This window comes from Peromyscus eremicus, chromosome 4 (genome assembly GCF_949786415.1).
Source record: "Peromyscus eremicus chromosome 4, PerEre_H2_v1, whole genome shotgun sequence".
Taxonomy (NCBI): Eukaryota; Metazoa; Chordata; class Mammalia; order Rodentia; family Cricetidae; genus Peromyscus; species Peromyscus eremicus.
Genome location: NC_081419.1, coordinates 141,117,909 through 141,130,570, shown reverse-complemented (window position 1 = coordinate 141,130,570; position 12,662 = coordinate 141,117,909). Strand labels below are relative to the sequence as shown.

Here is a 12,662-nt window from a genome sequence, read left to right as displayed (position 1 = left end):
GAAAGGCGCCGGGCTCCGCAGCCCTGCCCCCGCTTTGCTCTCGCAGCACAGCGTGCTCACCCCGGGCCTTGCCGCCGAGCACCTGCACACCTCCCCCGCGCCCGGGCGGGGCGGGACTCGCAGGTTGCCCCGCCCTCGTGCTTGCTCACTGAAGACCCGGGCGAAGCCCTTCCCGCCCGGCTCGTGCGACCCCGAGCGGGCGTCAGCGGCACCGTCTGCGTCTGCGCCTACGCCTGCGCCTGCGCACCAGCGCCCGGGAAGCTCAAAGGGGGGGTGAAGAAGGGGCCGGCCTTCGAGCGACAGCGACGCAAGATGGCAGCCACCACAGGCTCGGGTGAGCGGAGGCGCCGGGCGTGCTGGCGGATGCGGCGCGGGCTGGCTGGGCTGGGCTTGGGGCTAGCGGAGGCCGTGGTGGCCGGGAGGGGGCTCCGCGCTCTCCCCGCGGCTGCTCTTGGCGGCGCGGCCCGGGCCGGGACGAGCAGGCGGCGGCCGGAAGCCCGGGCGGGGGCAGCGGGGCCGTGGGCGGTGCGGCCAAGCCGGAGGTTCCGCGGGCGCCTCCGGGGGTTGGGGGTGGGGGAGGCCGGCCGAGGGGCCGAGGGAGCCGGGGAACGCCCGGGTCAGGCCCCACTGAGCCGGCCCGAGCGACGGAGAGCCGGGGATGCCTAGTGGGGGACGCGGGCGCAACCCTAGGGAGCACGGGAGGAGACGGAGCCTCGCGGGCCGCAGGCGAGGCCACCCCAGGGCCCAGCGCCAGTTTGGGGTCGGGACTAGGAGAGGGAGAGCTAGCTCATGGTGGTCGCTTCCCGGGGAAATCGGGGCATCTGCACGGGCTGAGCCAGGGCGTCCGTAGCGGGAGCAGGCTGGGTTGTGGAGACCGGGGTCTGCCCAGCTAGGTTTCAGAGGGCGCGCATGTGGGGTGGGAACGAGCAGGTGCCTCGGGAGCCCAGCGAGGGGTCTGTAGGGTCGTGTCACCGGTGGGAAGGCTCCTGTGGTGGGGAAAACGGCATAGGGTGCAGTCTCGCAGATGTTTCTTTTAGAGAAGAAAAACCTCCTCTTCCTGCACCGGGCGGATGGAGGAAGTGCCTGTTTGGTGGAGGCGGTCACTTCGGATAATTGGGGAAAATATATGGGTTCAATTCAGAAACCCCCCATTATCTGGATGGGTGGGAGAGGAACACTCAAATGAGAACTCTTGGATGACACAGAAGGACTAACAAGAGGGGAAAACGGTGGCGCTTTTAGGGGAGAAGCCCTGCCAGTTTCTGGTGGGCTAAGAGAAGCTGCTGTGCCACCGCCTGCGATGGGCCTGAGGGGAAACCTGAAGGGCCCACCTCAGCACTGACAACTTACACTTGATTATTGGTGTACGGGCTCTGGCGGTCTAGAGGTGGGGTAGGCATTGATGAAGGGGATCCTCGGGTCTGGGGAGGCAGGAGAGTCTGGCTGTTCGAGTGAATGATTCAGAAGAGAGTGGGTGCCCCTTTTTGATGAGAAGCTGCACCTTCAGGAGTCTGGTAGTGGAGGTGGGCAAGGGGTAAGGATGGGCCACCAGCCTGGGTACTGGCATCTTGGAGCTGTGTGAGGCCCCACCAGCAACACAATTAGCGTTGGGTTGGTTGGAGGGAGGTTGTAGGGGGGTCTCTTTCCAGGATTGGTCTTGTATTCCAAGGAGCCCTCCTTGTGTGTGTTAGGAGAGGGTGGTGGTGCTGGTGGTGAAGGGATGCGAAGTAGAGGGGTTCTGCTTGCAGTGACCCACCACACACTGCCTGGGATCTCCTGGAGAAGACTGTGCGCTGCTGAGTCAGTCATTCACCAACACATGGCCATGGGCACTCCAGGAAGACCAAGGCTGAGTCAGGCTGGACTGGGGCGGGGCGGGGGCATCTCTCAGAGCAGTGTCCCTGCTGGGCCTGGGAGTGCAGCACCTGGCAGCCAGGATTGGGGTGGCACTGCCACTCGGCTCAACTTGTCGTTACTTGAGACCATCTCACAATCCGGTTTGACAGCTGCTTCTAACTTCTGAGACCTGCCAGTGCTTCCTAAGTACAGGGAGGGGAGGTACCAACAACAGCAGCTGCTGTTGACTGAAATCCAAGAGAGCTGGGGTTGGAGTGTGGCTCAGTGGTAGAGTGTGATCTAGCATGTAGAGTGTGATTTAGCATGTTGGAGTCCCTGGGTTCCATCTGTGGCACCACAGAAAGAAGCAAGAGCATCTAGTGTCATTAGATATCATAGGGAAGCCGTGAGGCTTCCCCCAGCTTCCCTCTAGTCCACAGATGGCTACTGGGGCCTGTTGTGTCCTGTTGTGCACAGCAAACAAGATAGACACACCACTATCCTTGAGTTTCATTCAAACTAGACAGAAGGCCATTCAGGGTATAAATAAAGTGACTCCAAAAGCAGGAAGTTCTGGGAAGAAAATTGTGTGTTGTGATGAGGGGGTCTGGAGAGGTCGGGGCAGGCTTCTGGGGCAACATTTGAACTGAGACCAGTGATGGGGAAGAACTGTCAAGGCAGTGGCCCTGTAGTGGGGCCAGCTTTAGTGTTAAAAGATCACATTAAGAGGCATGGGGCCAGTGAGCTGGTTCAGCAGGTCAAGGTCCTTGCTGATCCTTGGGCCCTGAGTCTGATCCCCAGGAACCAGATTTTTCGAGAAAAAAAACCAGCTTCCACAAGTTGCCCTCTGACCTCCCTAGGTGCCCCTTTCCCCAATAACTAGGTGTCGGGAAGAAATGTAAAGGCCTTAGTGATGAGATGGAGAGAGATGAATGAACAAGAGTCTGGTATGAAGCATGATTCAGTGTTTGCTGAAGAATGAATGCCTTCGAAGGCATCAAGAGCCTGTGGAGTGTGAAGAGTGGAAATGGGACCTTAATTGGTTAAACTTAGACTCTGTTCCCCCCTACACCCCTCAGGTGTGTTCAGGCCTGAGTCCACCTTTAGACTGAGCCTTTTCATTAATCCGTGCCCTGGTTGCCAGGGAACCACTGTGTAGCCTGGAGTTCCTATAGGGGTTGAATTGAGCTCAGGGTTTTTGGGCACTGTGCTGGCACCTTCCCACATGGTTTGCTGCTGTGATCTTGGCACAAGTCTCAGAAGTGGAGATGCTCACACTATAACCACTCAAGATGTCTGCAGTGGCGGGCACCTTCCCTCCTGTGTTTCCAGGACTGCAGGATATCACACAGTGGCCCTTGGCTGCCAGGTTCTTCCTCTCATCCAGCAGCCCACATGCTGTGCTACCCTGCCCTGCCCTGCCCTGCCAGTTAACCAGATACCAAGTGCCAGAGTGACAAGCCCTGGCAGAGTGCCACTGTAAATATGCGTGCAGGGGCGTGGCCTCATGCACACATCCAGCTTCTAGAAATGTCACCATCTGGGCGGTAGAGATTGTAGTCTTTCCTTCCATTCAAGGGTGTCCCCAGACAGCTGGAGGTGGGAGAGGAGCCCCAGTTCCTATGGGTCTCAACAGTGAAACAAGTGAAACATCTCGGGTTACTTACAGCCAAGTACCTTTTCTCCCCCATGGCCTGCCCTCAGGATAGCCGCTACCTGATGGGCCTGCCCTACAGTGGGGCCTGCTTGGTGAGCCAGTCCAAGTGGGATTTTTTCTTTTCTTTTTGTGTTATTTTGTGTTGTCATTTTAAGACAGGCTCTCATGTAACCCAGGTTGGTTCTCAACCCATTGTGGAGTTGAGAATGACTTTGACACACCCCTGATCCTTCTCCCTCCATCTCCCAAGTGTTGGGATCACAGGTATGTGCTGCCAGCTACCACTGTGTCAAGAATTGCCACACGAGGGCTGGCAGAGTGGTTCAGAGTACTTGCTATTCTTCCAGAGGTCCAGAGCCCTGTTCTCAGCACCCCCGTCCAGTAGTTCACAACTGCCTCTGACTCCAGCCTCAGGCTCTGGTACCTCTCTTTTGGCCCATGAGCACACATGTGTCATACACAGACGCATACATGTAAACAGAAAAAACATCTTTAGAAGAGAATTGCCAAGTGAGTTTTCATGGAGCTTTTGCCCCTTCACACTAACTTAAGGGGCTGAGAGTTCAGCTCATGTAGCATACTTTCCTAGCACAGCCTTGGGTTTGGTCCCTAACATCAAAAGGACGACAAACCCCATCAGCCTTCCTCTACCTCCACTTTCTCCCTCCCTCTCTTGTTTTCTGTCCCGAGTTGACACTCTACAGAAGGTCATGACAGTGGAATAAATACAAGTCTCAGCTTAATCGAGAAAGGCCACAGCAACGCCCAGAGCGGCGTGTTAGGTGAGGTGATCCCCCCTCCCCAGAAGGGTTCTCATTATGTAGCCCTAGCTATCCTGGAACTCCCTCAAATCAGAGATCACCTGCCTCTGCCTCCCTGGTGGTGGGACTAAAGGTGAGCACCACCATGAGGTCTGCCTTTAAGGAAGTTGTTCTGTGCACCTTACCCTGAGTGATCCACACCTGCTGAGCTGGGGACACCTGTGTGTCACACATCGAGTAAGTAGGTCCTTGTCCTCATCTGTGTGCAAGCCTTCAGGATGCTTGATTTCTGGGGGCTTGAGGTTTTTTGTTTGTTTGTTTTGTTTTGAAGATTTATTTGTTATGTATACAGCATATATGACTGCAGGCCAGAAGAGGGCACCAGATCTCATTACAGGGTTGTGAGCCACCATGTGGTTGCTGGGAATTGAACTCAGGACCTCTGGAAGAACAGCCAGTGCTCTTAACCTCTGAGCCATCTCTCCAGCCCCTTGGGGGTTTTTTGTTGTTTTGTTTGGTGGTTTTGAGGCAGGATCTCACTTTGTAGCTTAGACTGCTCTCAGACTCAGTCGGTCTTCCTGGGCCTGGTATTGCAGATGTGCACCGCAGGCCTGGCTCTAAGACTTGACCTTGCACTTGGAGGGCTCGCTGGGTGCCAGGTACTGGTGGCTTGAGCACGTCTCTTCGCTTCATGAACCTGTTGAGGCAGATGCCTTCTGGGATGGTGAGGAGACCAAGGCCTGGGTGACACAGCAGCTATTCGGTAAACACTGTGGGCTGTCGTAATAAGTTCTCTGACCAGATGCTTGCAGGGGAAACTGTGTCTGACAGGGTGATGCGGAGGTGCGGAACTCAGAGTGGGGCTATCCCTGAAGAAAGGGACGGAATTCAGTGGCTCCTCCTGAACTGGATTTCTGTCTCATTCTTGGCCTCTGCCCTATCAGAGAAAATCTGATCTTGGGCTTGGTCACTGAGCCACCAGCAGCCTTCTATCCTGTCACACTAAGCTGTAAAGATTGATAGATTATGGTAGCTGAAGAGCTGGCTCGGGGGTTAAGAGCACTGGCTGCTCTTGCAGAGGACCCAGGATGGGTTCCAGGCACCCACAACCACCTGTGACTCCAGTTCCAGGAGATCCCACGCCTTCAGGCCACCAGGCACACAGGTGGTGCATTTACATACATGCAGGCAAAACAAAGTAAATAATAAATCTTTAAAAAAATAACATCAGACTGCCATGGAGTCTTCCACTAGAGCCTCTTATCTCTGCCTAGAACAGTCTACAGGCCTGTCATATTGCTGGGCCACCCCATAGAGGCTCTCATCCTGAAATTCCCAGAGGACATCCCAGGCCGGCTTTCAGGCTGACTGGCTATCAGAACAAAAGTCATCATTTGCCCACTGTCCGGTTTCAGTGATGCAGCTTTCCAGGGCACCTTCCAGGCTTTGCCACTTCCTGAGGCTAGAGCAGCATGCTGGTCCTAACACAAGCTGTTGTCTTCCCTGAACAGGACCTAAACCAGCCAGCAGCTAGTCTCTCAGGACCCAGAAGTCCACCGTCATGAACTAGGGCCTGAGCTGAGTGGTAATGGCTCACACCTTTAATCCCAGCACTTGGGAGGCATAGGTGGTTGGATCTCTGAGTTCAAAGCCAGCCTGGTTTACAAAGTGAGTTCCAGGACATCCAGAGCTGTTACACAGAGAAACCTTGTCTCGAAGAGCGAAAAAATAAAATTAAATTAAAAACAAAAACCAAAACCCTGCCGCCTGGGTCCCTCTCTGCTGGGCAGGACACACAGGCTGCCAGAACCATACCATAGCTTTGTGGTCCCCAGTTCTCCAAAGGTGTTTGTATTGTAGTTTTATTTATTTGTTTATTAGTTTTGAGGCAAAATCTTGCGTGTGTGTGTGTGTGTGTGTGTGTGTGTGTGTGTGTGTGTGTGTGTTTCTTCGAGACGGTTTCTCTGTGTGGACTTCACTCTGTAGACCAGGCTGGCCTCGAACTCACAGAGATCCACTTGCCTCTGCCTCCTGAGTGCTGGGATTAAAGGCATGCGCCACCACAACCTGGCAAAATCTTACTCTTTAGTTCAGGCTGGTCTGGAACTTGTGGCAATCCTCCTGCCTCAGCCTCTTTAGTGCTGCAGTTACATATGCCTGAATGAGGCTCTCAAAAAGTAATTTTATTTTTTAGACAGTTTCACTATGCAGTTCTAGGTGACATCAAACTCAGAGATCACTGCCTCCACCTCTCAAGTGCTGAGGTCAAATACTTGTGCCACCACGTCTGTGTTGCCTTGGCTGGCCTGAACTCACTGTGTAGACCAGGCTGGCCTCAAACTCCTAGCGATCTGCCTGACTCACCTGGGTTTTTTGTGAGTTTGTTTTTGAGGCTGTGTCTCATGATCTTAGACTGACCTCTAACTTGACTTGTAAAGGAGAGGATGACCACAAACTCCTGGGCCTCTGCCTCTACCCCCCAAGTGCTAGGATTACAGGCACACACTGCTACACCTGGCTTTGGATGGTGCCGGACTCTGAACTCACAGCCTTTGAATATTCTGTCTGCTTTAGAGACGGGGTTGTGCTGTGTAGCCCTGGCAGGTCGCAGTCTCCTTGCTTCAGCTTCCTGAGGGCTGGGATTGCAGGTAGTATACGCACACCCCAGAATCCTTTTCCCGAGATTTAATGTTTCTATTCTTCGAATTACTGTGTTCAGTGTTTCCATAGGACATCATGTAAAACTATCAAACATTCATGCTTTTTCAACCTGCAGTTGTCTGTCTGTCTTTCTGGTTGTCTTCTTCTTCCTTCTTCTTCTTCTTCCTTTTTTTTTTTTTTTTTTTTTTTTTTTGGTTTTTCGAGACAGGGTTTCTCTGTGTAGATTTGCGCCTTTCCTGGAACTCACTTGGTACCCCAGGCTGGCCTCGAACTCACAGAGATCCGCCTGGCTCTGCCTCCCGAGTGCTGTGATTAAAGGCGTGCGCCACCACCGCCCGGCTTCTTCTTCTTCTTCTTCTTCTTCTCCTCCTCCTCCTCCTCCTCCTCCTCCTCTTCCTTTTCTTCTTTGGAGGGTGGCATGTGTTGTGGCATACTTTTGGAGGTCAGAGGACAACTTAGTGGTAGTTGGTTCTCTTCCACCATGTCAGTTTCAGGAATTGAACTCGAGGTCAGGCTTGGTGACAGTGCATTCACCCTCTGAGCCATATTGCTGATACCTGGATTTCAGTTGTTTTTTGTTTTTATTTTTTACTACATTCATTTACTTTGTGTGGTTATATGTGCCACATCACAGGGGTGAAGGTCAGAATTGGCATAGGTTGACTCTTCTGCTCTTTGGGGTCCGGGGCTAGAACTCAGGGAGGCAGACTTGGCAGCAAGGGCGTTGACCCACTGAGCCAGCTTGCCAGTCCTAGATTTCACTTTTTGCCATAACTACACGTCTGATTTTGAACTCATTCTGTGTTTGACTTCATGCCCTGAGGTTCTGGGACTGAGGTGCCCTTAGGCCACATGGATTTCAGTGCTTTGTAGACAGAACAACACTAGTTGTGTTAGCTTCCTGTGCTGTTTCTAAAGGCTTGGGACAGCAGTGACACACGTTCATGGGTTTTCCTCTGAGGAGGCCTCTCTAGGGGTTGGGCATTATCCTCTGGGTGCAGTGCTTGGAGAGGCTCTGGGCTCAAGCCCAGCACAGGAAAGAGCCTTTTCTCTTGTGAAGTTTGGTGAGGAACCAGTTCCCCTTAGTATATAAAAAAGAATAAGCAAGGCCTAGTGGCACAGACTGGTAAACCAACCCAACTACTGGAGAGGCAAGGCAGCAAGATCAGAAGTTGAAGGGTTGCTTCAGCTATAGAGGCAGTTCAAGGCCAGCTTGCACACTTTAGTGAGATACTGCCTCAAAAGAAGTGAAATGAGGCCAGGAGGCAGAGCCAGGCCGATCTCTGTGAGTTCGAGGCCAGCCTGGGCTACCAAGTGAGTTCCAGGAAAGGCGCAAAGCTACACAGAGAAACCGGGGTGGGGGTGGGGGTGGGGGGGTGAAATGAGATTTGGAGATAATTAGCTCAGTAGTAGAGTCATTGACTGGCATGTGCCGAACCCTGGGTTCAATCCTCAACAACCACCACCACCACCCCAAAAAAGTTTCCCTCAGATTCCTAGACCTTTTGAACAGAGGAAGGCTGTTGGGACCATCTGTGGTGGTGCACACCTTTTAATTCCAGCGCTGCTGAGGCAGAGGCAGGTGGATCTACAGAGCAAGTTCAGGACAGCCAGGGCTAGAAAAGAGACCCTGTCTCAAAAAACTAAATACAAATTTTTAAAAGCTGGGCCAGGTGTGGTGGCATATGCCTTTAATTCCAGCACTAGGGAAGCAGGAGCAGGTAAACCCTGAGTTCAAAGCCAGCCTGGTCTACATAGTAAGTTTCAGGCCAACCAGAGCTACAAGCTAGGCTGGGGGCTGGGAATGGATTGCAGAGGATGGTCAATCCCAGGACCACATGGTAAAGAGAACTGATTCCTGGGTGCTACCCTCTGAGCTCCACGGGCCAGCTGTGGTACCAGTACACCCAAACATAACATATGCATGTAAAACGAAGTAATTTTAAAAGCTACCAAACTTTATATAAAAACTCTGAGATGACTCGTGGATAAAGGTTCCTGCCACAGAGTCTGGTGACTGGAATTTAACCCTGAAGATCTGCATGGTAGAAGAAAAACAACTCTTGAAGGTTGTCCTCTGACCTCCTCAGGTGCATCATGGTGCACACAAAATAAGTAAAATGTAATTGAAAGACAAAACTGAGATTGAGCCAGCAAGATGGCTCTGTGGATAAAGGCATTTGCTGGCTAAACCTGGAGACGTGAATTTAAAACCCATGTAAAAGGGAGAAAATTGTGTCCACAAGTTGTCCTCTGACCGCCACACACACAATAAAATTAAGACACTCAGCTGCTTCAGTTGTATGTCATTACCCAGTGTTCTGGTCTCGGTCAACTTGGAGTTCCCAGTATGAGCAGATGATTCTGCTATTCATCCAGGAGGCATTTATTGAGCACCATCATGTGCCAGACAGAAGGCCAGTTGGGGGAGGGGCAGGTTGAATGAGTCACAGCTCTGTCTGAAAGGTGCAGAGATGGAGTGAGATAGAAAAAGACAAAGCAGGAAACAGAAAGAGAAAGTACTGTGTGGGGGCAGGGCTGGCAGGAGGTCAAGGTGCATGGCTGCTGGCCTCTTCAGTGGGAAGATTGACAGCTCTTACGCTTGTTCTGTTTGCATATGTTACGGAATTTTGCTTAATTTAAAATCCATACATAGCCTTTTGATAAGATTCTCAAGCCAAGCATGGTAGGCACACCTGTAATGCTAGGACTTGGGGGTGGAGGCAGGTAGCTCAAGGCCAGCCTGGGCTACCCTGTCCTCACCCCCCAAAATAATAATTAGACTCCCTTTTAAGGGTTCTGTGACTATTTCCTGGATGCGTTTTCAGAAATCTGTTAGAGTTTTGTAGGGCTGAGGGCGTGTCAGCACAAATCAAGTACCTGCTGGAGAAGACAGTGAACGTTCATGGAGGTGTGCTCAGATGGGGTGAGACAGATGTGTGGAAAGTGTCCAGTCAGTTTGCATTTGCTGAGCAAGAGGTAAGGGAGGGAGTGCATGTTGGCAAGGACAGAACTCGTAACTAGCCAGCCCTCCGCGCCCTGGGAGAGACTATAGCGAGCACAAAGGCTGGAGCAAGACAAACCTCCCCTGGAAGCCTGAAAAGCCGCTGCTGTAGTGGCAGCAGGGAGGCACAGTGGGGCAAATCCCAGTTGTAATGGGAGGAAATGATGGTGTCCGCTTCACCTTTAAAGGATCGTCCATGGAGAACAGACAGGGTCCCCAGCAGTCACCAGTGAGGTGATAAGCACGGCAAGAAGACCGGACTGAGATGGAAGGAGCCAGGAGATGATGGAGTTTGGGGAGGAGTGCAGTGGGTTCTCTTGGAAGTGTTCTAGGTGGGTGAGGCCTGTTGGCTTGGAAGTTGAAGGTCAGTTTATTGGGGCCTGTGGCTCATGGAGAAGCACTTGAGCAGTAACTCCTATCAAGAGCTTAGGGAATGGATTCAGGAGCCAGATTGAGCTTAGAGGCAGGAGCTGAAGGAGAAAAGCTAGCATCTTGAGGCAGGGTCATGGAACTGACTGACTGTAATATCTGGCCAAGGACTCATGTCCTGGTGCAACATGTCCTGATGTGAATGACCAGGTGGCAGGTTCAAATAGAGCCACAGATGAGACTCCTGCTTGGATGGCCTTTTAGGGTTGTGACTGCTGAGCTGTGAGGAGGGTATGGGTCAGGAGGGGCTTGTTTTGCTTTGGTATTTGGAAGACATACATTGTACTGAGGGAGGGGGTACCACACACAGCAAGGTGGCCATGTGCCAGGCATCATCCCCACAGAACTTTCTGGGCTCACTCCTTCTGTAGACGTCAGAGTATTGTGACCCCTGCTGTACTGGGCCGAGGGAAAGTGCTCAGCTTACAGCAGGACTATTGTAAACAGACTGCACACACATGCACACTCACACACTCTTGACTGATCTCAGCTCCTGCATCTAATCTGCAGAAAGAGGATGCCTCAGGTCTCTTGATTCTCATTGGTGGGAGCGTGGGTGGCACTCTGATCTGCCCTTTTAAAGAGCAGTCCATGCCGCTCTCAGTCCCTGGTTCTGCCTCTGGGGTGCCTGGTAGCTGCAGTGGAACACATTAGTGAAGTGCTTACCTGGCACATACAGCCGTCATATGCTCTGCACACTTGTCTTTTACTTTTGAGTCCTTGGGGGCGGGGCGGGGGGGAGGTGTATCCCTTTGTAGCCCAGGCAAGTGCCACCAAGCCTGTCTTCTTTCTGGTACTGAGAGCGAAACCCAGGGTTTCACACAGGCTGTAGGACACTGTTCACTGAACTATGTCCTCAGTCCACTTTCTACTTTTGAAATATTTTGAGGGGGGCTCACTAAGTTAAGTTGCCCAGCTAGCCCTTGAACTTTCCAAGCCTTCAGCCTCAGCCTCTTGAGCGCATGGGTTGCAGGCCTGTGTTGCCATACCAGCTTTGGTTTTCATCTGGTGTGTATCTGAAGCTTGTCAAGTCCAAGAAGAGAGGTGGAAGTGTTGCCCCTTTGGTAACCTAGGAGTGACATCACACATAAACGCTTGCCCACGTACCTCCCCCCTCCCCCTACTGTGGTGCACAGTACCCTCTGGCTCAGTCTAGCATTCCTCCTTACCACCTGCCAGGCCTGCGGAGAGTTGGTGGCAGGTGTCTGTCACTTCCTCTTCTCCTGGCAGACACCCATCCTGAGTCATGGCAGAAGCAGTCCGAAGCTGGGCCATGCCTACTGGCTCACTTGACACTGTCCAGAGACTTGGTTTACCTTTTCTGTGCTTCTCCTCAGAGCCACATGCAGCTCCCCACACATTACCCTTAAGAGGTGGCCCAGTCATTGGGGCTTCCATGCCGAAGGCTGTCACTTGAGAGCCTGTCAGCATCAGTGATTAGGAAGGCTGCTCAGCAGTAGATCCTCTTTCTCACTGTTTCTTCCTGTTGGCTACATTTGAATGTGGGTGTTCTCTATGTACTGACACTCCATGGTCTTCCCTGCTGCCTGTGTTGTCTGGCATGGTGCAGACACAGGGTTGCCACACTGAGTGAGGGTGGGTACCATTGTGTTGATGGTTTTTGAGACCAAGTCTTGCTGTGTAGCCCTGGCTGACTGGAACTTGCTATATAGACCTGGCTGGCCTTAAACTCACATAGAACCACCTGCCTCTGCCTCCGGAGTGCTGTGACTAAAGGTGTGTGCCACCACACCCAACATGTTGTTTAAAGGGATTCTGTTGTTTGAGACAGGGTCTTGAGTAGTCTAGGGTGGCCTTCAGCTCCCAGAATAGCTGAGGATTATCTTTAGACTTCTGGTCCTTTTATACCAGCCTCCAGAGTACTCAGGGATGGCAGGCATCAGCCACTTCACTTGGCTGCATGAAGGTGAAGAGCCTAGACCGCTTTCCACTGCAGCCCACAGTGGGTGAGTTTGGTACCGATTGAGTGCACATGGTGAGTGCAGGATCCTGTTCAGTGCATCTTTAGAGAGACAAAATGAGCTGTCCCGTGGCCCTAACTCCTGATCTTAGCCAGCTGTTACTATTCCCCAAAACTTTTCTTTTAATCAAGATTTTATTGTGAATTAAAACTTGTTTAGCTGGGCGGTGGTGACGCACGCCTTTGATCCCAGCACTCTGGAGGAAAGCCAGGCAGATCTGTGAGTTCCACGCCAGCCTGGTCTACAGGGTGAGATCCAGGACAGGCACCAAAACTACACAGAGAAACCCCCCCCCCAAAAAAAAAGTTTAGAAAATAAATGTGTTGTAACTG

The 12,662-nt window shown here is 52.4% G+C and overlaps 1 protein-coding gene across 1 annotated transcript in view; it reads left to right on the top strand.

The window, feature by feature from the left end:
* Positions 1-204: 204 nt before the first annotated feature.
* The window catches only part of Ube2v1 (ubiquitin conjugating enzyme E2 V1), a 28,395-nt gene continuing 15,937 nt past the window's right edge, over positions 205-12,662 (top strand). The window contains exon 1 of the mRNA XM_059261953.1: positions 205-334. Coding sequence (XP_059117936.1) covers positions 313-334 — 22 coding nt within the window. The 5' untranslated portion in view covers positions 205-312. The remainder of the gene's footprint in view (positions 335-12,662) is intronic.